This window comes from Pelophylax lessonae, assembly GCF_965119305.1.
Source record: "Pelophylax lessonae genome assembly, chromosome: 3".
Lineage (NCBI taxonomy): Eukaryota > Metazoa > Chordata > Amphibia > Anura > Ranidae > Pelophylax > Pelophylax lessonae.
The window spans coordinates 574,549,948-574,576,628 of NC_138770.1; the positions used below are offsets into that span (position 1 = coordinate 574,549,948).

Sequence of the window (26,681 nt, forward strand, 5' to 3'; positions counted from 1 at the left end):
CCCTTTTCTCTTCACATAGAAAACGTCCATTGGTTTTTCTCTTCACATAGAAAATGTCCCTTTTCTCTTCACATAGAAAATATCCATTGGTTTTTCTCTTCACATAGAAGATGTCCCTTTTCTCTTCACATAGAAAATGTCCCTTTTCTCTTCACATAGAAAACAATCCAAGACCCCACCATGAGAAGTCTTCAGTCTTTTTACCCTCCACATCGCTTCAGGAGGCATTCCTCTCCTATGCTCACACAGCTTCAGGAGGCATAAATCTGACTGTCCTCCTCTACTCACACAGCGTCAGGAGGCAGCAATCAATAGACTTCCTCTGGACAAATTATAGAGTCCTTCATTTCCTCATTCTGAATAGCTGAAGGTTTTTCAACTTCCTTAAACCTTCCTGCTGGCTACCTCTGCAGCCGACACCCTATAGTAATTAGTGACAAGCAGACATGTATCTCCTGTCTGTGACAATATCCACAGATTTAATTGACTTCCTGTCACAAAATATATACATAAATTGTATTTCCAATATAATGACATTAATAGGATAGCACTAGATTTTTGTTTGCTGACAATTAATTTCTGTGCAGTAAATGTAACCTGTGGTATTTAATAATGGTAAAATATATTTTTAGGGTTCTGGAAAAGATACTGAAACAAAAAATTAAAATTGTGGATTTAGTTTCAAAAGACAAAGACACAACTCTTCGTGTTCAAGCTTTTGAAAAAAAACAGGAACTAGTCAGGTAAATATGAACTAGTTCCATCTTTTCTAAGCTCACTTACATTGATTAGCAATCAATTATTTCTGCACTTTTTTTCCTCTAATTACAATATATACACTATATTGTCAAAAGTATCGGGTGCCTGCTTTAACACACACATGAACTTTAATGGCAACCTAGTCTTAGGGGTCTTAGGGGAATAAAATGCTGTATAATAACGCATGCGATAAATCAGTTGTGAAAGTTCAATTCACTAAGAATTTAGCGTTAAATAACAAATGCAGTATTTTTTAGATTGTTCGGTAACTACCCCATTTTCTCAAATTTATCGCACGCGTCAGCGGTTAAGGGTTGTTTAAGGTAATTTGCTTATAATATTTTTATTTTTTTCTCCTTGGCTCGCCACAAGGAGAAGCATAAAAGAAGAAAATGATCGCACACCACCACGGAATCCAATGTTTACAAGCACGTAACAGTCGTGTGAAATGTGTCTACTGTCCTACCCTGCTGTACCTTGTACCACTTATGTGAATAAAGGAACTTTCTTCAATGGATTCCATGGTGGTATGCAACCATTTTCTTCTTGCATCTACCTACAAGACAGTTCTGTTTGCTCAATCTTACATGCAGCTCCCTTAGCAGGTTCGGCTCCACAGGAGGATAACGAAGTTCGTGACTAAGTCACGGGGTCCTCTGACAGACGCCGCAGGCATCCAAGGGACATGTTAAGGCTAGTATTATCCTCGGCTAAGGCTTCTTCCTCAGTTCCTGCAATTAATCAAGAGCAAGGATCCTCCAATCATCCTGGTGGCTGTAAACGTCCCTTGGGGGCTTCCTCTCAGAGAAGACCAGTTATCCCAAGGGTTGAGCTACCAGCCTACTTTACAGTCGCTGGTTTTAATGGCTTAGTTATTATAAAGCCAGTTACCGAGGGATAGAGGTCTGTCTGGATCAGTGATCCCTACTATGGTAAAGGCAAGGAAGTCATCTTCCAGCAAGATATACCATTGTACATGGAAAGCATACATTTCTTGGTGTGAGTCGATTGGCGCTCATCCTCAATCCTTTTCTTTGGCTCAGATCTTAACCTTTCTTAAACAGGGCGTTAATCGTAAGTTGGCCTTGAGTACCAACAAGGGCCAGGTGTCTGCCCTGGCAACTTTCTTTCAGTGACTCCCTAGCCATGCACTCTTTAGTTTGTACTTTCAGGGGGTTCGACATGGGACTCAATCTGTAGGGTCTTTTTTGCCGCCATGGGATTTAAATTTAGTACTTTCGGTTCTCCAGAAACCTACGTTTGAGAATATTTGGGAGAATCCCTTGCATACATTATCTCAGAAGGTGACATTCTTGGTGGCTATTATGTCGGCCCGCAGGGTATCAGAACTAGTGGCATTATCCTGTCGCAGTCCCTATTTAGTGGTCCATAGGGATAAAGTGGTTCTTCATTCCTGTCTATCATTCCTGCCCGAAATTGTCTCTGACTTTAATTTGAATGAGGACATTGTGTTGTCTTCCTTGTGTCCAAAGCCAGTTCATCCCAAGGAATTTGCTTTGCATACCTTGGATGTGGTTCATACAATTCGGGTGTATCCGGCAGCTACTGAGTCCTTTCGGAGGTCAGACTCACGTTTTGTGGTTACGCACTGACCAAGAAGAGGGCTGGCAGCTTCTTCGGGTACCATCTCCAGATGGATCAGACAGTGACTTCCGTTAAAGGTCAGCCTCCACCTTTCCCCGTGACGACGCATTCTACTTGGGCGCTAAGTGCTTCTTGGGCCTTCTGTCATCAGGCTTCAATTATGCAAATTTGCAAGGTGGGCACTTGCTCATCCGTGCATACCTTTACAAAACCCAATAATGTAGATAGTTTGGCCAATGCGGATGTTTCTTTTGGCCGCAAATTTTTGCAGGCTGCTGTTTAAGAGGGGCTGTTCCCTCTTGATGGGTATTTTTTCTTTAAACCTTTATTTTTCAGACGGGGCTCCTGTGACTCAGTAAGGCTCCTGTGACCCGGTAAGGCTCCTGTGTCCTGGTTAAGGGTTCTTATGTTTAGCCTTGGGTTATTTTCCCCACCCCTCATTTTCCTTTTGCCACTGCTTTTGGACATGCCACTAGTTATGATTTATGGAGCGCTGTGTCCATCGATGAACAAAAGAGAAAATGGGATTTTTGTACTAACCATAAAATCCATTTCTCTGAGTTCATCCACGGACACAGCACCCACACCTCTATGGAGTTCTGATACTTTTAATGCTGCTTGCTACTAAACTGAATACCTAAAGCAGAGAGGGGGGTTTTATACCAGCTGAGGACGGCCCATGGGCGTAGCCAGGTGTTTTTTGATTTGCCTAGTCCTACTTCTGGAGGAGATTATATAACCCACTACTTATGATTTATGGAGCGCTGTGCCCGTCGATTAACTAAATGGATTTTACGGTAAATACAAAAAATCCTTTTTTTTTTTTTGCAAAAAAATATATTTTTTTTGTTGCAAAAAACAATTTTTTCATCTAACATTTTTTATAGTAATCTGTAGTTGAAGGCAGAACTACCTTCTCAAATTTGTCTCCTAATGCTTGGTAATCCAAAACAAATTACTAAATCCATCATGCCATATATTCATAAAAATGTTAGGGGGTGTGTGAAGTGATTGGCGCTGCCTATGTTATATCAATGAAGGTGTAATATGTGAATAAATTATCATCCAAATCCTGCTACCACAAAATAATCACAAATAACATTGACTAAGTAATATCACATGAACCGTATATACAAAAGGCATATATATAACTTGCAAATAGTGCAGTAAAGTGGCAAGTGAATATTTTAAACAGGTAAATGCTGGTATAAATATATCAAAGTGGCTCAAATAAATAAAGTGCCAAGTGATGGTGCAAAATTTGCTAAAAAAGATTAAATAAATAAATATTCTGATTGTAATATAGGTGGGTATTTAAAATATATAAAATAAATATAGACAAATAAAGTGCATATACTACAAAAATCTGGTGTTAAGGTGACAAGTGTGAACAATGCCAGAATCCACAAACTTGTTGTGCAACCATATAAAGGAACAAAATATTAAAGTGACAGGTGTTAAGGTTCACTGAATCCACAAACATGTGGTTCAGCCAAGAAAATACCAAGGTAAAAAATTGGTCATTGAAAATTGATGATAAATCAATTAGTGATTCAATTAATATATAAAAAAAGTCCATAAGTAGTTGATATGTGCAAAGTCCAAAAAATATATATATTATAAGGTGCTTTCTTGAGGTGATCCGGAGTGGGTGTGCGGGTGAGGAATCTTGTGCTCCCCTCTCAATACAGCCTGCATTTACCAGAGCTAAGTACCCCTACTACTTTTTTTTAATATTAATTTAATCACTAATTGATTAATACCTTGGTATTTTCTTGGCTAAACCACAAGTTTGTGGATTCAGTGAAGCTTCATACCTGTCACTTTAATATTTTGTTCCTTTATACGGTTGCTCAACAAGTTTGTGAATTCTGGCATTGTTCACACTTGTCACCTTAACACCAGATTTTTGTAGTATTTGCACTTTATTTGTCTATATTTATTTTATATATTTTATATTTTTTAAATACCCACCTATATTACAATCAGAATATTTATTTATTTAATCTTTTTTAGCAAATTTTGCACCATCACCTAGCACTTTATTTATTTGAGCCACTTCAATATATTTATACCAGCATTTACCTGTTTAAAATATTCACTTGCCACTTTACTGCACTATTTGCACGTTATATATATATGCCTTTTGTATATACGGGTCATGTGATATTACTTATTCAATGTTATTTGTGATTAATATGTGGTAGCAGGATTTGGATGATAATTTATTCACATATTACACCTTCATTGATATAACATAGGCAGCGCCAATCACTTCACCCCGTAACTTATTTACTATATATCCCTATTAGGGCTATGAAGTGGGCTGCAGCCTGATTCGTAAAACTCTTTCCTTAGCGTGGTTTCTCTCTCCTATTTTATATTCATAAAAATGTGTTTTTTTAAATGTATGGCCTACTAGAGTTGTTGAAAGTGCTCTTTTCTATGTTTCTATGCTGCCTATGTTTATATTGTGAAAACTAAAAAATAAATTTAAAAAAATATATAGTCCAGTTTTCTTTAAACATTTTTATTTTTCATGTTCCTATCCAAGTTTACCTTGTTGTAATGGTGTATATAACCAAAAGTATTACAGTGGCCACTTCAAAAGGGCACTTCTAGCTGGAGTATTTGTCATGGTTGACATACTCCACTGTGGGTGGAATAGTACCCCTTCTTGTGGGTGTTCTGGGGTGAAATTAGGCCCATTTCTGTGGGTCTTCTCTGGGTTAAATTAGGCTTTCGGTGAGTGCAATGCCCCTTTCTGAGGGTTTGAATAGGCCTCTCTTTCTGGCATCACACTGGTTACTGCAACTTTTTTTAGTTCCTGTTCCATTTGTGAATTGGACTTAACAGATTACCGCACTATTTTTTGCGATATTTAGCAAAAAAAAAATTATTTTTCATTGTTTACCGCAAAATTGTTGTTATATTTTTTTTTTTTTTTATGAAATCTACTTTATATACTGCATGCAATAATTTATGCAAAAGGGTAACATGATACCTTTACTGCATGCGGAAAACCATAGTGAATTGACCCCCTAGTCTTTAGGGTTCAATATTGAGTTAGCCCCCCCCCCCCCCCCTTTACAGCTATAACAGCTTCAGCTCTTCTGGGAAGGCTGTCCACAAGGTTTAGGAGTGTGTCTATGGTAATGTTTGACCATTCTTCCAGAAGCGCATTTGTGAGGTCAGGCACTGATGTTGGACAAGAAGACCTGGCTCGCAGTCTCATTCATACTAAAGGTGTTCTATCCGGTTGAGGTCAGAACTCTGTGCAGGCCAGTCAAGTTCCTCCACCCCAAACTCACTCATCCATGGTTTTATTGACCTATGTTTGACCTATGTTTGTGCACTTGTGCGCAGTCATGTTGGAACAGGAAGAGGCCATCCCCAAACTGTTCCCACAAAGTGGGAGCAGAAAATTGTCAAAAAATGTATTGGTATGCTGACGCCTTAAGAGTTCCCTTCACTGAAACTAAGGGGCCAAGCCCAACCCCTGAAAGACAACTCCACACCAAAGTTCCCCCCTCCACAAAATGATTTGTACCAGTGCACAAAGCAAGGATGAGCGAGTTAGAGGTGGAGAAACGTGACTGGCCTACACAAAGTCCTAACCTCAACCCAAAAGAATACCTTTAGGATGAATTAGAGTGGAGACTGCGAGCCAGGCCTTCTTGTCCAACATCCTGGCCTAACTTTACAAATGCGCTTCTGGGAGAATGGACAAACATTCCGATAGATGCACTCCAAAACCTTGTGGACAGTCTTCCCAGAACAGCTGAAGCTGTTAAAGCTGCAAAGGGTGGACCAACTCAATATTGAACCCTACGTACTAAGACTGGAATGCCATTATAGTTCATGTGCATGTAAAGGCAAGCGTCCCAATGCTTTTGACAATATAGTGTGTGTGTGTGTGTGTGTGTGTGTGTGTATACAGTATCTCACAAAAGTCAGTACACCCATCACATTTTTGTAAATATTTTATTATATCTTTTCATGTGACAACACTGAAGAAATTATACTTTGCTACAATATAAAGTAGTGAGTGTAAATTTGCTGTCCCCCCAAAATAACTCAACACACAGCCATTAATGTCTAAACCGCTGGCAACAAAAGTGAGTACACCCATAAGTCCAAATTGGGCCCAATAAGCCCATTTCCCTCCCCGGTGTCATGTGACTCATTAGTGTTAGAAGGTCTCAGGTGTGAATGGGGGGCAGGTGTGTTAAATTTGTTTTTTTTTCGCTCTCACTCTCTCATATTGGTCACTGGAAGTTCAACATGGCACCTCATGGCAAAGAACTCTCTGAGGATCTGAAAAGAGAATTGTTGCTCTACATAAAGATGGCTTAGGCTATAAGAAGTTTACCAATATCCTGAAACTGAGCTGCTGCATGGTGGCCAAGACCATGCAGTGGTTAGCAGGACAGGTTCCACTCAGAACAGGCCTCGCTATGGTCGATCAAAGAAGTTGAGTGCACATGCTCTGTGCCATATCCAGAGGTTGTCTTTGGAAAATAGACATAAGAGTGCTGCCAGCATTGCTGCAAAGGTTGAAGGGGTGGGGGAGTCAGCCTGTCAGTGCTCAGACCATACGCTGCACACTGCATCAAATTGGTCTGCATGGCTGTTGTCACAGAAGGAAGCCTCTTCTAAAGATAATGCACAAGGAAGCCCGCAAACAGTTCACTGAAAACAAGCAGACTAAGGACATGGATTACTGGAACCAATTCCTGTGGTCTGATGAGACAAAGATAAGCTTAGTTGGTTCAGATGGTGTCAAACATGTGTGATGGCAACCAGGTGAGGAGTTCAAAACAAGTGTGTCTTGCCTACAGTCAAGCATGGTGGTACGAGTGTCATGGTCTGGGGCTGCATAAGTGCTGCCGATACTGGGGAGCTACAGTTCATTTAGGGATCCATGAATGTCAACATGTACTGTGACATACTAAAGCAGAGCATGATCCCCTCCCTTTAGAGACTGGGCAGTATTCCAACATGATAACGACCCCAAAACACTAGACGACTACTGCCTTGCTAAAGCAGTTGAGGGTAAAGGTGATGGACTGGCCAAGCATGTCTCCAGACCTAAACCCTATTGAGCATCTATGGGGCATCCTCACATGGAAGGTGAAGGAGTGCAAGGTCTATAACATCCACCAGCTCTGTGATTTCATCATGGAGGAGTGGAAGAGGACTTCAGTGGCAACCTGTGAAGCTCTGGTAAACTCCATGCTCAAGAGAGTTAAGGTAGTGCTGGAAAATAATGGTGCCGCACAAAATATTGACACTTTGGGCCCAATTTGGACATTTCCACTTAGGGGTGTACTCACTTTTGTTGCCAGCAGTTTAGACATTAATGGTTGTGTGTTGAGTTATTTTGGGAGGACTGCAAATTTACACTATTATACAAGCTGTACACTCAGTACTTTACATTGTAGCAAAGTGTAATTTCTTCAGTGTTGTCACATGAAAAGATATAGTGAGGGGTGTACATATATATATATATATATATATATATATATACAGTATCTCACAAAAGTGAGTACACCCATCACATTTTTGTAAATATTTGATTATATCTTTTCATGTGACAACACTGAAGAAATTGCCCTTTGCTACAATGTAAAGTAGTGAGTGTACAGCTTGTATAACAGTGTAAATTTGCTGTCCCCTAAAAATAACTCAACACACAGCCATTAATGACTAAACCACTGGCAACAAAACTGAGTACACCTCTAAGATAAAATGTCCTCATTGGGCCCAATTAGCCATTTTCCCTCCCCTGTGTCATGTGACTCGTTAGTGTTACAAGGATTCAGGTGTGAATGGGGAGCAGGTGTGTTAAATTTGCTGGTCAGTGGAAGTTCAACATGTCACCTCATGGCAAAAAACTCTCTGAATATCTGAGAAAAGGAATTGTTGCTCTACATAAAGATGGCCTAGGCCACAGGTGTCAAACACAAGGCCCACGGGCCGAATGCGGCCCCCCAGGCCATTTCCTGTGGCCCTTGCACCTCTTCTGCAACTGCGGCACCCCCCTTGTCTCTGCCTCCACCTTGTCTCTGTAGTTGGCAGCAGAGAGGACAGAACTCCCTTGCTAGATCCTGCGTCCCCCCTTCTCAGCAGTCCGCAGCAGAGAGGAGGGCAGAACTCCTACAGATTCTGCACCTCTTTGTGCAGCTGCAACAACACCTTGCCTCTCCCCCCCCTGGTCTCAGCATTCAGCAGACTCTGGAAGCTGACTCCAGGCCTCCTCTGGTTCTCCTCCAGACCCTGAACTTCTTCCCAGATTCACACGCATTTTCTTCCTGGCAGCCACACAAGGTAAGGGGGTGCATTGTGATGTAAGGAAGGGTGAAGGACTCTTCACTTCTGATGGTACATCTCATGTAAGGGTGTAAGGGGGCGCAGGGTGCTCTGGACATCTAATCCCACAGATATAACCGGCCCCTTGAGGGCAACCATAATGCCCATGCGGCCCATGATGAAATTGGGTTTGACACCCCTGGCCTAGGCTATAAGAAGATTGCCAAAACCCTGAAACTGAGCTGCAGCACGGTGGCCAAGATCATACAGCGGTTTAACAGGACAGGTTCCACTCAGGACAGGCCTCACAATGGCTGACCAGAGGTTGTCTTTGGGAAATAGACATATGAGTGTATGAGGGTACTCACCGTCACTGGGAGTGAAAGACAGATACAGGGACACTAAGAAAATGGTTTGGACAACTTCAAATGGGAGAGTAAGATTTATCAACATTATCTCTCAAGAAATATGAAGATTTAATCCCACTTTACACCGTGAGACCTATAGCCTGTTGCCATAAAGTCTGTGACACCTAAATAATCAAAGAAATAGGAAGATGTGTATTCCATGTACTTCAATGTAGGGGACGGACAGACTCTCATTGGCAGTCTTGTCCTAGTGTCTATCTATTGAGCTGGGATGTGGATTGTGTTAAGTCTGCCTGTCCCATTGTTAAATGTTAATGACCTCACATTGTTCTGTCCAGATGGCTAGATAATTAGTTCAGGTTAATTCTGTTTCTGTATACGATTCCATCTGCATATAATAATGTAATCAGGCAGAAGAGAGGGATAAGGTACACTGTATGGGAGTGACTGAGTGTAAAACTCTGTTTTTATTGGATTGTGAATTTCATGTCCTGTTCCCCACAAGGTCCACCTGGGCGGTAACCTTGTGGGGGGAAACTGTATAAAAGAGCAGCTGTACCATTAAAATTAGAGTTCTACTCCACCCTCAATCTAGGGTCCTGTCTCTTATTAGGGGAATCTACTACAAATGATTGCTATGCTCTTCATACTCCCTTGAATAATCACTAAGCTCTTGTAAGAGCTTGTTCCTGTTCCTGTTTTACTCTCTGGGGAAAGAGAGGTTCACCCACTGGAACCTGGAGCCTTGTCGTAGGTCCAGGGTGGGTAGAAGACGGCGAGACCCCAACCAAGCTGCGGCGGTTTGTGGGGTCTGCGGTGGTTATGGTGTCTGGTGGAATGCTTGGAGCCCTGTAGCACTAGGAGCATCTGTCAATTGAGGTACCCAGTCGGGGGGGCCAGGTGATCTATTACAAGTGCTGCCAGCATTGCTGCAGAGATTGAAGGGGTGGGGGGTCAGCATGTCAGTGCTCAGATCATATGCTGCACACTGCATCAAATTGGTCTGCGTGGCTGTCGTCCCAGAAGGGAGCGTCTTCTAAAGATGATGCACAAGAAAGCCCACAAACAGTTTGCTGAAGACGAGCAGACTAAGGACATGGACTACTGGAACCATGTACTGTGGTCTGATGAGACCAAGATAAACTTATTTGGTTCAGATGGTGTCAAGCGTGTGTGGCGGCAACCAGGTGAGGAGTACAAAGACAAGTGTGTCTTCCCTACAGTCAAGCGTGGTGGTGGGAGTGTCATGGTCTGGGGCTGCATGAATGCTGCCGGAACTGGGGAGCTACAATTCATTGAGGGAACCATGAATGCCAACATGTACTGTGACATACTGAAGCAGAGCATGATCCCCTCCCTTCGGAGACTGAGCCATAGGGCAGTATTCCAACATGTTACCAACCCCAAACACAACTCCAAGATGACCACTGCCTTGCTAAAGAAGCTGAGGGTAAAGGTGATGGACTGGCCAAGCATGTTTCCAGACCTAAACCCTATTGAGCATCTGTGGGTCATCTTCAAAAGGAATGTGTAGGAGCGCAAGGTCTATAACCTCCACCAGCTTCCTAATGTCGTCATGGAAGAGGACTCCAGTGGCAACCTGTGAAGCTGTGAACTCCATGCCCAAGAGGGTAAGGCAGTGCTGTAAAATAATGGTGGCCACACAAAATATTGACACTTTGGGCCCAATTTGGACACTTTAACTTAGGGGTGTACTCACTTTTGTTGCCAGCAGTTTAGGCATTAATGGCTGTGTGTTGAGTTATTTTGAAGGGACAGCAAATTTACACTATTATACAAGCTGTACACTCACTACTTTAACAAAAAATTCTCCTGCGTTGGGGTGGTATGTAATGAAGGATAAAGGAATGTATATGGTCTTTAAAAGCACCACTCAAGGTTTTGGTGCCCCTTCAGGACCAAGGGTATCCAAAATGTACTGAAAGACAACAACAAAAAAGAAGGGCGCACCGACCTCGTGCATTACCACTATGAAAGATATATTAATCCAAAGACGACATACATTATACTCATAAACGAGTGATGATATAGCACATATAAAAGACAATGGAACCGGTCATCTCCAAGGTGACCAGGGAACCCCTGTACTGGATGACGTGCTGGTATCAGCAGCTATTACGTTGGGCTGAGGCGTTTCGGGGAAGGACCCTCTTCCTCAGAGCTTAAAAGTGCTACTGACTTGGCTCTGAGGAAGAGATTCCTCCCTCAAAACACATCAGCCCAGCCATATAGCTGCTGACACCAGCACGTGATCCAGTACAGGGGTTCCCTGGTCACCTTGGAGACGACGGGTTCACTTGTCTTTTATATGTGCTATATCATCACTTGTTTGTGAGTATAATGTATGTCGTCTTTGGATTAATAAACCTTTTTTAGTGGTAATGCACGAGGTTGGTGTGCCCTTCTTTTTTGCTGTTGTCACTTACTCCTTTACATTGTAGCAAAGTGTCATTTTTTCAGTGTTGTCACATGAAAATATATAATAAATATTTGCAAAAATGTGAGGGGTGTACTCACTTTTCTGAGATACCGTATATATCTCTATACATACTGTAGATATGCCACACCCTAAGGGGTCCATTAATATTAACCCTCTTTGACGTAAAAGCTAATCCTCACAAAAACCAAACTCCTTCACCAACCCAAGTACAACCACTCCCAAATAAAAACCTAAAGAGAATCTGTCACATTGCTGATTAAGGTTAGCAATACACAGCTAGAATTCAGAAAAAAAAAATAGCAAAGTAAGCAAAAAAACCTTTGTCCTCTATTCATTGTTAACACTTTAAACTGTTGACTATCACCACCTACTTTGTAAACCAGTCTAGCAGCCCTGATTGATTGTTGTTAACTTTGAAATGAATGGAACCCAGATCAAACAGAGCATGAACAAGCACTAACAGTAATGTAACATTTATATTCTCTATGGACAGAAAGCTCGAAGAGGACATGTCCAGCTTTCAGAAGAAGATGGATGAAATATTTCAAAAACCTGTGGATGTAACTGTACAGTCACCTCAAACATTGGCCTTGAGTCCAGGAACCATAGCAGGCATTGTGGTCGTTGCCCTTGCACTATGTGGTCTTACAGCTTTTTTGATTTATATAAGGTAAAAAAAATAAGCGTACATGACTACAGGTTTGATTGATAAGTGGGCTGCATTAAATGTGGGGTTGCAAGATGTCTATGTCTAGAAACTAGAAATCTAATGGTCCAGGGCAAACAAACGTTTTTCATTTTTTTATATATAAAATACATAAATTATCACAAAATAAAATCTGACTGCAAAATACTAATTTATGAATGATTATTTTCCTGGTTGACATCTATGGACAATTCTTTATTGTTCTCAGCTTTCAACTCAGAGAGTAGCATGATATCTGTCAGACAGCCCATTTACAATTTAGGATGCAAGCATGTCTTTCTATAACTTGGCTAAAGAAATGTTTTTTATCATTCATGAAACTAACTTGAATAAAAGCAGTGTGTCATAGTCTTGGCAGGCTGTGCCCCCACTGAATGGGTTAACTTCTCGTTTTTGTCTAGGGGTGGGGAGAGATAGACTCAGGGCCGGCTCTACCATGGATCCCACTGCACTGATGAGCAGGGGGGGGCGCAAACAGAAAAATGTAATAGGCATTGCAAAAAACGCTGTAAAAAATTGCGTGACTTTGAGGTCGCAAAAGTGTGAAAGGGGCCTTCAGTAATTAAGGTATAGTGTGCCCCCTTTCAATGCAGAGAGACCAGTGTGCCCCCTTTCAATGCAGAGAGACCAGCGTGCCCCCTTTCAATGCACAATGACCCCCCTTTCAATGCACAGTGACCATCATGCCCCCTTTCAATGCACAGTGACCCCCCTTTCAATGCACAGTGACCAGTGTGCCCCCTTTCAATGCACAGTGACCAGTGTGCCCCCTTCAAAACAGTGACCAGCGTGCCCCCTTCAAAACAGTGACCAGCATACATGCCCCTTTCAATGTAGTGACCAGCATATATGCCCCTTTCAATGTAGTGACCAGCATATATGCCCCTTTCAATGTAGTGACCAGCATACATGCCCCCTTCAATGTAGTGACCAGTATACATGCCCCTTTCATGCCACTAATGGATGTGGGGGCCTTTTGGTGGGCGTAATTTTTATTTGGGGGTGGGAGGGGAGGGCAGCATTTCATTCTTGGACCCAGGCAGCTCTATGACTTGTGCCAGCCCCGCTTAAACCTGTAGGGCAGGGGCAGATTGTAGTTTGATGGAGTGGTCATCGTGTCCTCCATGTTTCCCTCCTTGTATGGAGCCGAACAAGGGTCACATGAGAAGTCTACCCCGGGGTGGATTCTTCTGGGCTATGCTAGGCACTTCGTACAGGGTCACTGCCTCACACTAAGGGTACCTTTACATGAAGGACTGAACTTTAAAAAACTCTCCAGATGTTACTGTACATCACCACTGTCACTTGTGCAATTAGGAGGGACACACAGAGCCCTTGCCCTTTCTACCTGTCCAGTGTATCACCACTACTTCACTTCCAGTAATGGTATGGGGCACCGCCTTGCTCCTAGAGTGGACTCAATGCATGCACCCCACTTAACTTTTCGACCATCCAGACCTGTGTACAGGATGAGAGCCTCAGCAGAGCAGATTTGCTCCTGTGCATAATAGGGATAAATTACTGCAAAAGGATTGCCGACAACATCTCCCTTGCTGCAAGAGGCTTCTTCACCGGCCACCTGCACACACTTACATCAGGCTGTTAGAGAAACCTTTGTTATCCTTGGTAACCATTTGTGTCAGGACCTGGACTTGAACCTGGGACCTCTGCTGTGTCTGGCAATGTCTCTGCTTGCTGAGCCACCTGGAATGCTGGACAGTTGCTTGGGCAATTCCTTGAATGATCCTGCCACAAATCTTAGATGCCTTAAACCTTGAACTCTTTGCTCCTCCCATGAACTTCTTGATATAAGCCATGTCTCTGCATTTCCTGGTTGCCAGAATATTGTGCCTTCTCCAGCCAATATCTTGCTTTTGTCTCTCCTGCAGCCGTCCGTATCTTCTCTACAGTTCATTCCTGACATTTGGCTTGCTCCTTGACTACGCTTCTGCTTAATCCCAACCTGCAACAATTTGTTACTGACCATTGGCTTGTTCCTTGACTACGCGTATGCTTGATGCCTACCTGCTATATCTGCTACTGGACCCTGGCTTGCTGATCCTGAGGACCGAGACCTGGTGCTAACACACAGAAAAATCCATCTCGAACCATCAGGAGCTGTGGTGAACACCAGTTAGTACTTAGATTCAGCACCTCAGGTGTGTCATCTGCCAGCATGACCTGCCTGTGTTCCTATCCTGCTGGTTCCTGTGTAAGCTTCCACTGGTATAGCAACTGGTCTTTGAGCCTGACCCCTGATCATGACAGAATATTCTGGCCCAAACATGGAGGCAGTTATAGCAAGCTCCATGACTCCTTTTGGGCAGCAAATTGCTGAGCTGCAAGAATTTTGTGTTACCTACCAAGAAAAAGTTGCTAAACTACCTTTTGGTGGGTGTAGTTTTTTTGGGGGGGTGAGGGTAGCATTTCATTCTTGGACCCAGGCAGCTCAATGTCTTGCGCCAGCCCTGGATAGACTATTAGTTCGATCATCTGAGCAAAGACACACTCCTGCCCCCCCCCCCCCCCGCGTGCTAGTGGTCTTGTGTGGTGGACTGTATGAGAGGACTGCAGGAGCAGTCCACTGCTGGACATGAGGGAGCGCCGTTTTCCATGGGATCAAAGGATCAGGGAGTATATCCTTTCTGTGCGCCCCTGCACAGCCCCACTGCATGGGGAAAACAAATACAGTGTTTGACTTTAACAAGCAGTAAATTAAATTTAAAATAAGCGATAACTGACATTTGTAGTTGCAGGTATTGAGGAGAAATTCATCATGTTATTTTGCCAGCAGAAGCACTGAAGACTCAACATTTCAGCTCACTCTGCTATCCCTTCTCAGCAGTGATTTAGCAGCCTTTCAGCCTTTTGATTTCTTATACAAACACAGGTCAATATATGTAAGGCTTCATGCACACTGGGCATTTAGCCCCGATGCATGAGACTTCAGTGTTTCACTATGGATCAAAGACACTGTCCAGTTCCACTGATGGCAGCATTTATAGTGTATAAGAGGCTGATAGCGGCTGTGGTTGAACGGGGCTGGATGGTGCATTGAGTGATACTAATGTTTGGAGCAGTATGTGCCCAGGGATAAATGCCTTAAATGCAAGCAGTCTGCATTCTGGGCATTTGTTATTGCTCGGTGAACAGTCCAGCTGCACTAGCTTTTGGCCACTCATACACTTTTACAGGCTGCTGGCAGTGGGGTGTTCCTGTGCCTCCCACGACACCTAACTTACGTATTTTCATGCACTGGGACTAAGATGTAGCAGGGTGAACAGAGCTGCTGAAATAATGATGTAATGTACTTCACAATGCCTGCAGCTACAGAGATCAGTGTGGGCTTCTTGTAAAGCTCATTTACTGCTAAATACTAAATACTTTAGTGTCCAAAGTCTGGAAGTATCCACTTCCACATTCGGATTGTGCCATGAATTCTACTGGGCCTGGTTCTTTCTCAAACAGGAGCCATCAAGTTACCCAAGCTCGCCTTTGGATCCAAGTTAATGCACTCCACTTAAAATATCCCAGATGTGGGTGCTGGCTCACCAGTGGTTTGCTCTCCACTTCAATTTCAGCAACAATAAAGCAAAAGGCAGCCACAATACAAACTAAAAGCCAATATTGAAGATTAAATGAATGGTTCAGTGCAAGACAGACAACCTGACTGAACTCCACACTCCCATGTTTTTTTCTTGTGTGGAACTTATTCGTAGAGTAGACAAATTAGTCTTGCATCAAACAATCCATTAAATCTTCAATAATGGCTTTTACTGTAGTTTCTAATGTGTCTGCCTTTCTTTTTATCACCCATGCTTTCTTATTTAACCACTTTACCACCGGAGGATTTTGCTGTCTTCCGTCCAGACCACTTTTTGTGCTTCGGCACTGTGCGACTTTAACTGACAATTGTGCGGTCATGCAATGTGGTACCCAAACGAAATTTACGTCCTTTTTTTCCCACAAACAGAGCTTTCTTTTGGTGGTATTTGATCACCTCTGCGCTTTTTATTTTTTGCGATATTAATAAAAAAAGAGCGAAAATTTTGCAAAAAAATGACATCAATGACAATGACATCAACTTTGTCTTTTAAAAAATATCCAATATACTCAATTTATGTCATTTTTTTTGGCCAAAATATATTTAGCTACATGTCTTTGACAAAAAAAAATTAAATGAGCGTATTTTTATTGGTTTGCGCAAAAGTTATAGCGTCTACAAACTATGGTGTAAATACTGAAATTTTACGCAGCTTTAATTTCTGACTGCCTATCTCAATTCATGAAGTGCTAAAATGGCAGGGCAGTACAAGACCCCCCCAAATTACCACTTTTTGGAAAGTAGACATCCTAAGGAATGTTCTGGGAGGCATGTTGAGCTCATTGAATATTTAATTTTTTTGTCACAGGTGTTTGAAAAATGAATAAAAAAAAAATTTTTTTTTTAACACAAAGTTGTCACTAAAAGATAAATTTCTCACACATGCCATGGGTATATGTGTAATTACACCCCAAAATATATTCTGCTGCTTCTCCTGAGTACAGGGATACCACATATGTGAGACTTTTTGGGAGCCTAGCTGTGTACGGGACCCCGAAAATCAATCTCCATCTTTAGGTTTTCTAATGGCGTAAATTTTTGATTTTACTCCTCACTACCCAACACTGTGACAGGGAAGTGAAGGGGTTAAACTGGGGGAGATCAAGGGGTTAAACCTTTATAGAGGATAGATGGCGGGTGGCCTAAACCTATTTGGGCCTAGCGCAAGCGCAAATTAGGGTCACCAGTGACACTAAATACAGTGATCAGTAGTTATCTGATATACTGTATATATTAGTGCACTGTTTTATATGGAGTGAAGGGGTTAACTGGGGAAGATCAAGCGGTTAAAAGTTTATTAGGGAATAGGTGGCGGGTGCCCTAACCCTATATGGGCTTAGCGCAAGCGCAAATTAGGGTCACTAGTGACACTAAATACAGTGATCAGTATTTACCTATATACTGTATTTAGTGCACAGAGTAATAGGTAGTGAAGGGGTTAACTGGGGCTGATCAAGGGGTAAAAACTTTATTAGGGGATAGGTGGCGGGTACCCTAACCCTATTTGGGCCTAACGCAGGCGCAAACTACGCTCACAAGTGACACTTATACAGTGATCAGTAAAATATCTGTATACCACTGTATATAGTGTTCACTGTGAGGGGTTTGGGGGTGATCAGGGGGTGATCAGAGGTCATGAAGGGGTTAAATGTGCCTATGTGAGGTGTGTCAGTGTAGTGTTGGTGGAAACTCACGTTTTTGGTGTGTCTCTGTCTCTCTCCTGGAACCGAAAGGACTTTAGGAGGGACAGTGACATCACTTCCCCTGTCTGTGTTTACATTACACAGACAGGGGACAGATTGCCATTGGTGGGGACCGATCTACAGACACTGACCAAAAATCATTGGTCAGTATCTGGTGATTGATCGGTTCCCTACCGAATGCCATCGGTATCGGGACCCGCGGCGCGCGGGAGCGCGCTCTGGAGCCGCGATCGCGCATGACGTTAATACTACGTGGCTGAGCGGTATCGTGCCGCACTGCCGCAGTAGTATTACCGCGCGCGGTCCTAAAGTGGTTAAGGCAATGGAGGAGCCACACACAGTCTCAGTGCCTGAGAAAACAATAGCAATTGGGTAAGGATTTGTAACATGCCTAGCCAGTTTGTTCTGTGCCATTTTGATAAACAGGTGCAGCATATAAGAGGGCTAATGTATTACATCTAGAGGAGGAGGGTGGTCATTTGCATTTTGGAACACATTTTTGAAGCACATCTGTCTTAAGAGAATTATGTAGTCTGCCATTGTTGGCCCTTACTTTTGAGTTTATTAGTTCCCTGCTTCTTATGATTATATTTTGGTTTTAGTGATTTTAGACATTGACATGAAATACAGCTATGGAAGAGAAGTTCAGATATTTTTGTGATGCTCATTTACAGTATGCAAATTCTAAGTCTGTATATAAAAAGTAATGAAGCCAAGTACAGTCAAGACTCAAGTAGCATTTTCAGGAGTCCAGGAATGGCAGCCCACATTCTTCTGTCCTGGCAGGTTCAATATACAAGGGAAACCCTGGCTGTTAAAATACTAAAGCAAAATGCTTTTGTTATTATTCTACAGAAAAAAGAGTTTAGATAATGGAGCTGATGAAGAGACAGGATCAGTCCATGATGGGGATAACCATGACAAAGGAACACCAAGCAATATGCCAACTGAAGGTGACAGGTAATCTTAGAAGTTCCTGTTACACTTGTCATATACTATATACCCATTTCTGCATATATTATATAGCATTTATGTGGGAATATAAATATTTTGTACGCCTCAAAACGTAATTTGTTTTAATAAAGTCTATCGCAATTATAAGTACACAAACCTTTGATTTTATGCCCCATGTTCATATTTGAAATTCAAGTGGAACTCCATTTAGTTCTGTATCATTCCCTGTCTAGGGGGGGTTTTATTTGAAAATAACTTCAGAAAGCATAAACATAATCTCAGCTGAAAACTCAAACCCAGACTGCCACAGATGGGCAGATGGTGAAGAAGATCTCCCAGTATGTACCCATTGTGGGATCAATCCTCAGCCAACTTAATCCAGAATGAAAGCTATCTCTAGTGGGTAGAATGACACTTTAAATCTCTAAAATATTTCATGTTTACAGTAGTGTGCCCAAGATTATCCCAGCAAATGTCACTCCAGAGACTCAAGCAACGATCAGAATGGCATAGCCCAAGAAACACCAAGCCACTGCTGTGAACACACACATACATTATATATTAGATAGTGTAAGCTGCACAGGAGTTACATATTTACATTATTAGTCAAGTTGAAAAAATACACTAGTCAGTCTAGTTCAACCAATAAAAAAAAACATACACAAATAGAAAACCCCCATATATGTTATCCTATACCCACAGCTGATCCAGAGGAAGGAAAAAAACTCCAGTAACTCATTGTCCAATTTGCTCCAGTGGGGAAAAAATACAGAGGCAATCGGATATTCTCTGGATTAATAACCCCTGACGTTATTGCCTCAAATGAGTATCCAATTTTATTTTGTGCTTTAGGGAATGCATCCAGCTTTTTAAAAAAAATGTTATTGCCTCAAATGAGTATCCTATTATATTTTGTGCATTAAGGAATGCATCCAGCTCTTTTTTAAAACAATCTACTGAGCTGGCCAGAAATAGTTCCTGAGGTAGTCTATTCCACATTTTCACAGCTCTTACTGTTTACAGCTTGTACTATGAAGAAGCCTTTCCATATGTGAAGGTTAAATCTTTTTTCCTCCTGATGTAAAGAGTGCCCCCCTCGGTAATGACCTAAAAATGAATAACTCTACAGCAAGTGCACTATATGAACAACTTATGTATTTATACATGGTGATCATATTCCCCTCCTAATTTCCTCTTCTCAAGAAAGGATAAATTCAGTTCAGCTAATATTTCCTCATAGCTGAGCTCCTCCATACCTCAGTTTGGCTGCCCTTCTCTGCACTCCAGTTCCCCAATATCTGTTTTGTAAACTGGTGCCCCAAACTTAACTGCATATTCCATATGAGGTCTTACTAATGATTTGTACAGAGTCAATATTATGTATCTCTCTGGATTATACCTCTTTTAATACACTAAAGTATTTTGCTAGCTTTAGAAACTGCAGCTTAGCATTGCATGCTAAGTCTATGATCTACCAAAACACTCAGATCCTTCTCCACCCCCTTATAATCTCCTAATATATAATAAGCATGCATGTTTTTAGCCCCCAAGTGTAAACTTTAAATTTTTCAACATTACACCTCATTTGCCACATACAGTCAGGTCCATAAATATTGGGATATCAACACAATTCTAATCTTTTTGGCTCTATACACCACCACAATGGATTTGAAATTAAACAAACAAGGTGTGCTTTAACTGCAGACTTTTTAGCTTTAATTTGAGGGTATTATATCCAAATCAGGTGAATGGTGTAGGAATTCCAACGGTTTGTATATGTGCCTCCCACATTTTAAGGGACCAAAAGTAAAGGGACAGATTAACAATCATAAATCAAACTTTCACTTTTTAATACTTGGTTGCAAATCCTTTGCAGTTAATTACAGCCTGAAGTCTGAAACGCATAGACATCACCAGACGCTAGGTTTCATCCCTGGTGATGCTCTGCCAGGCCTCGACTGCAGCTGTCTTCAGTTCCTGCTTGTTCTTGGGGCATTTTCCCTTCAGTTTTGTCTTCAGCATGTGAAATGCATGCTCAATCGGATTCAGGTCAGGTGATTGACTTGGCCATTGCATAACATTCCACTTCTTTCCCTTAAAAAACTCTTTAGTTGCTTTCGCAGTATGCTTCGGGTCATTGTCCATCTGCACTGTGAAGCGCCATCCTGCTGCTTTTGTCAGCAGTCACATCATCAATAAATACTAGAGAACCAGTTCCATTGGCAGCCATACATGCCCACGCCATGACACTACCACCACCATGCTTCACTGATGAGGTGGTATGCTTTGGATCATGAGCAGTTCCTTTCCTTCTCCATTCTCTTCTCTTCCCATCACTCTGGTACAAGTTGATCTTGGTCTCATCTGTCCATAGGATGTTGTTCCAGAACTGTGAAGGCTTTTTTAGATGTTGTTTGGCAAACTCGAATCTGGCCTTCCTGTTTTTGAGGCTCACCAATGGTTTACATCTTGTGGTGAACCCTCTGTATTCACTCTGGTTAAGTCTTCTCTTGATTGTTGACTTTGACACACCTACCGCCTGGAGAGTGTTCTTGATCTGGCCAACTGTTGTGAAGGGTGTTTTTTCACAAGGGAAATAATTCTTCGGTCATCCACCACAGTTGTTTTCTGTACTCTTCCGGGTCTTTTGGTGTTGCTGAGCTCACCGGTGCGTTCTTTATTTTTAAGGATGTTCTAAACAGTTGATTTGGCCACACCTAATGTTTTTGCTATCTCTCTGATGGGTTTGTTTTGTTTTGTCAGCCTAATGATGGCTTGCTTCACTGATAGTGACAGCTCTTTGGATCTCATATTGAGAGTTAACAGCAACAGATTCCAAATGCAAATAGCACACTTGAAATGAACTCTGGACCATTTATCTGCTCCTTGTAAATGGGATCATGAGGGAATAACACACACCTGGCCATGAAACAGCTGAGTAGCCAATTGTCCCATTACTTTTGGTCCCTTAAAAAGTGTGAGGCACATATACAAACTGTTGTAATTCCTACACCTTTTACCTGATTTGGATGTAAATACCCTCAAATTAAAGCTGAAAGTCTGCAGTTAATGCACATCTTGTTTGTTTCATTTCAAATCCATTGTGGTGGTGTATAGAGCCAAAAGATTATAATTGTGTTGATGTCCCAATATTTATGGACCTGACTGTAGTTGTACAATTAAACAATGCTTTGAGGTCAGCATGTAAGTTAGAGACATCCGTAAAGATGTTAATTCAACACATAACTTGGTGTCATCTGCAAAGACTGAAATTGTACTTTTTATCCCAAACCCTATATCATTTATTAGTATGTTAAAAGTAAGGGCCCGACACTAAACCTTAGACCATTCAGACTATGAATCATTATTCACTACTCTCTGAATATGGTGTTTTAGCCATTTACAAGCTGGATTTTCTAAGCCTGTTGACTTTAATTTACACATTAACCACATGTGGGAAACTCTGTTAAAATGCTTTGACAATACCCAAGTATACTATGTTCACAACCAATTCTTTGTCTAAGTTTTTGCTTACCTCCTCATAAAAAGAAATCAGATTTGTTTGACAAAATCGGTCTTTCCTGAATCCATGCTGACTATTGCTTTCTAGCAAAAACTCATCTATGTGTTCTTTTAAAAAATTCTTCTTAACTTTAGAAGTTAAACTAACCAGCCTGTAGCTACTTGGAAAATACTTTGATTCTTTTTTAAATATAGGCACCCAATTTGCCTAATGCCAATACAGTGATACCTTGCCATTTTTTGTCATTAAAGAGTCTCAAAAAATTAGAAATTGGGGCTTAGATTTACCAGAGCTTAGCTCTTTGAGGACCCTTGGATATAAGCCATCTGGTCCAGGTGCTTTATTCAACTTTACTTTGTCTAAGGCTTTGTTCACATATATGCAAATTGGGTGCAATTTGAAACACATCTGATTCGCTTGACATGTGAACCAAACCGGCTTTCTATGGAGCCGGTTCACATATCTGCGGTGCAGCGGCAGTGCAATTTCAGTGCAAATGTGAAAAGAGTCTTGTGCATTTCTGACCACTGTGGTGTGGTTCAGATGCGAATTCCAGGCTCATTGCCTTCTATGGGATCAGTTTTGAACACAAATTGAGAAAGAAAAATGTGATGCCCCCCCCCCCCAATCCATATCAGGCCCTTAGGGATTTTAAGATGAACCTCATACCAAAATAAAAAAAAAAATGGCGTGGGGTCTCCCCCACATTGATTCCAGACCCTTAGGGGACCCCCCATGTTAATAGGAAAAAGGACCTCTTCCCCACAACCCTTACCGGTAGTTGTGTGATCTTCAGGCAGGGGGCTTATCAAGAATCTGGAAGCCCCCTTTAACAAGGGGACCCCAATATCCCGGCCGCCCCATGTAAATTAGTATGAGGTACATTGTACAAAAGTTTCAAAAAAAAAAAAACACAGAGACAGTTTTTAACAATTCCTGTACTAAAAAAACAATGTCCCTCATTGCAGATCCAGTCTATCACAATGAACGCTGCTGCCACCGACGACCAAAAGAAAGAAAAAAAAAAGGTCCGTTCCCGTCACTGGCTCCCTCTGTCTGCCAGCTCTGCCATCTGACAGTTCTGTTTGTTTTTTAATAAAAGGAATTGTCAAAAACGTTTTTCATTTTTGACACTTATTTTGGTGAATGAGTAGGGGTACAATGTACACCTACTCATTCACATAGGAGGGGAGCTGAGATCTGGGAGCCCCCTTGTTAAAGAGGGCTTCAGATTCCGATAAGCCCCTTGCTTGCAGACCCCCACAACCAATGGCGAGGGTTGTGGGAAAGAGACGCTTGTCCCCAGTGTTTTCGGAGGGGGGGGTCAGAGCCCCCCCCCCTGCCCCAAAGCACACCGCATGCTGAGGGCATGTGACCTGGTATGGTTTTGGGGGGGCACTCACTCGTCCCTTCTATCTTGGCCTGCTAGGCTGCATGCTTGAATAGGGCCACATGCTTGAATAAGACCACGCCATATATATATATATTTTTTAGCATGGGATTCCCCTTGAAATCCATACCAGACCTGAAGAGCCTGGTATGGATTGAGGTGGGGGGCCCTGACAATTCTTTTTTTTTACATTCAGCTGTCAGCGGATTCCCTAACCTTTTTACTGTTAATAGATTTGAAGATATTTTTGTGTTTTTTCCTACTGTCTTTTGCACCCTGTCATTTGTTTTCAATTTGTTTGCAATCTTGATTACCTTTTTATATATTCTGTTATATTCTTTGTAACATTTGAATGATTATAGTGCTTCTTCATTTTTATATTTTAGAAATGCTCTTTTCATATTAATTATAGCTACTTTAACTTTGGATGTGAGCCACATAGGTTTTATTTTTAGCATTTTGAACTTATTGCCTGTGGGAATATATTTTATAGTGTGTTCACATAGGAGCGATTTGATGCATTTACATTTCTGTTCTGTGTTCTTTAATGACAACATTCCCTCTCAGGCTAGATCTTGGAGAGTAGCCCTCAGCCTCAGCCAAGATAGTTAAAAGCCGCCATTTTTATTACTGTCCCAGCCCTTGCAGCCCTTTCTATCTTTGCAAGGAGCTGAGTCTCCCCATCCTCATTAATACTGGATGGCCTGTAACAAACTCCAATAATTAACATTGAAGGACACACATTCATATGCAGTACCACCCATAATGCTTCAGCCTCATCACACTCTCCATCAACAAGGTTCTCTTTCACACTTGCTTCGTGATCATTTCTCACTTAGAGACAGACACCACCTATTTTGCTTACATTGGCTCTCTGAAAGAAAGCATAGCCAGGAATAATAATAGCCCAGTCATATCAAGAATGAAGCCAAGATTCAGTAATACCAATTAAATCATAGCTTTGCTTAGTAGACTTCTGCCATTGGTAGACAAACATTTTAATTCATTGCTACATTTTGCACTTGTGTTTTGCATATCTTTTTTAGTAGTATGAACAGTACTATAATTGAAAATTGGTTGTGTGTAACATAGGAAACTCCTTATTACCTGCTATAACCCCCCTCCATCTTTCCTCATTTCACCCTTCCTCATTGTCTCACCCCTGACTTGTCTGCCCCATTATATTCTAATTCTCCCTTCCCCTTCAATCCTAGTTTAAATACTCCTACACCCTTCCCATAAACCTCTCCCCTAGCACAGCAAACACCCTTCCATTTAGGTGCAAACCATCTATACCATATAGGTTGTATCCCAATGAAAAGTCAGCCCAGTGTTCTAGAATCCCAATTTCTTCCCTCTTACACCATTCATTAAGTTCTTTAATCTTCCCCTATCGTATCTGTGTTGTGCATGGCACATGCAATATCCCAGAGACTATAACCTTGAAAGTCCTTCCCTTCAACTTGCAGTCTAGTTCTTTAAATTGGTTCTTAAGGATACTCTATCTTCCATGCATTCTATCATTGGTTCTAACATAGACGAAGACAGCTGGGTCATTCTAAACCCCTCCCAGGAATTTATCAACCCAGTCCACCATATGCTGAACACTGGCACCAGGGAGACAGCAAACCATTTAGTTGAGGCAGTCCTGGTGACAAATTATTCTATCAGTCCTTCTGATTATAGAATCCCCTCTTACTACTACCAACTGACTAGGCCTTACTGCATTACTTCACCACCCCTACTCGATGGGCTGCCCTCTCGCTGTTAGGAGTAGCAGTGGAATCCACATCTTCATCCAACTGGGAAAATTTGTTTTAGCCTTCCTTTTTGTGACATCCTACCACTCCCCCTAGCTAACCCACCTTCTTACCTGAACATCCTGACTTACCCCACCACCCTCCACATCACCCCCATTACCACCTGCACAGCAAGCAGAGCATTCCTTTTGAGGTTGTCTATTCTACTCAGTGATTGCAGTTTGCTCCTCCAGGTCTCTAATGTGAGCTTCCAAAATGACAACCTGCTCACATTGGCCACAGAAGTATTCACCTTGGAGCTATTGCTCCATTATTATATACATGTGACACACTGTATACTGAACAAAACCTCAACCTCATTATCCCAGTTACAATATTATTTCTAACAGGAAATTTAGGATGTCACTCACAGATTAGAAGACTCTTGTTTTAATTATTTTTAAACTCCTGGTTTTTAACATGTTAGTCAAAATTCCACATTGTTCACAAAATTCACATGTGAGCCAGCACCAAATGCGGATAAGCGCAAATGTGGGCTGTGCAGAAAGTTATATACACCTGGTAACAATTAACTACTTCCCTCAATTATCAGACTGAAGAGGAAAAAAAAGTGCTGTTTAAAAAGTGTCAGAAAAGAAAGGGGGGGAAACAGGAAAACTATGTTTTAAAAGCTGAAATCAAAGTTCACAAAGAAGAAAAAAAAAACACTTGTAACCACAAGCAATACACAAGCACTCAAAAGCAGTACAATACAGAGCAGGCATGCACATCATCACTGAAAAACATTGTATAATGTCCAGAAGAACTAGAAGAAGGGAGGGGAGCAAGAGGGGAGGAAGTACAAGGTGGATAGGTGGAAGGGAAGGGAGGGAAGAAGACAGGATAAGGAGGGGACTGGGTTAAATAATCTATCTCCCTCTCAGACAATTTCATTCATAAGCCATGGTAACCAGATACTTGCGTAAGGCGAGGTTAGGACTGAGAGGTAAGTGGAGTCTGGTTTCTATAAAATAGGTAAGGAGTCCAGATCTTCCAATACTTGTCCTCCTGTTCCTTCAGGTTTTTGGTGAGGTTTTCCAATTCCTGGATTTCTGCAATCCTCGCCCACCAATGAGTCATTGTTGGGGGGGCTCGTGCAACTCCTGGCTTTTTAACTTGCCACTTTAGTCAAAATGTCACTTTCTTAACAAATTCCACATGTTAGCCAGCATCAAATGTGAGCAAGAGGAGTAATGATAGTGAGTTGTTACACTCCACCAACAGGTTCCACTCTGCTTTGTAGTATAAAGTTCTAAATAATAACGTTGCACTCCAAAATGCTGAATATCAAAATGTATTTTCCAGTTACATGAACATGATGAAGGTTAAGGATGTTTGAATGTCTTTGCGGTGTACATTTTATAAAAACACCTGCCTATAATTTAGGCAGGTGTGAAAAAATGCTGTGAATAAAGAATTATTTCAGAAATAGAAATGTTAATAGTTTATTTTTATCACATACCAAAATGGAAAGTAAATAAACAGAAGACAAGTCTA

General features: G+C 41.7%; 1 protein-coding gene across 24 annotated transcripts in view; it reads left to right on the forward strand.

The window, feature by feature from the left end:
• The window catches only part of LOC309549166 (protocadherin Fat 4-like), a 292,459-nt gene that overhangs the window by 169,304 nt on the left and 96,474 nt on the right, over window positions 1-26,681 (forward strand). For all 24 annotated transcript variants that reach the window (XM_082249240.1, XM_082249258.1, XM_082249262.1 and 21 more), the window contains exons 34-36: window positions 633-743; window positions 11,999-12,175; window positions 18,374-18,478. In XM_082249240.1, coding sequence (XP_082105366.1) covers window positions 633-743; window positions 11,999-12,175; window positions 18,374-18,478 — 393 coding nt within the window. The remainder of the gene's footprint in view (window positions 1-632; window positions 744-11,998; window positions 12,176-18,373; window positions 18,479-26,681) is intronic.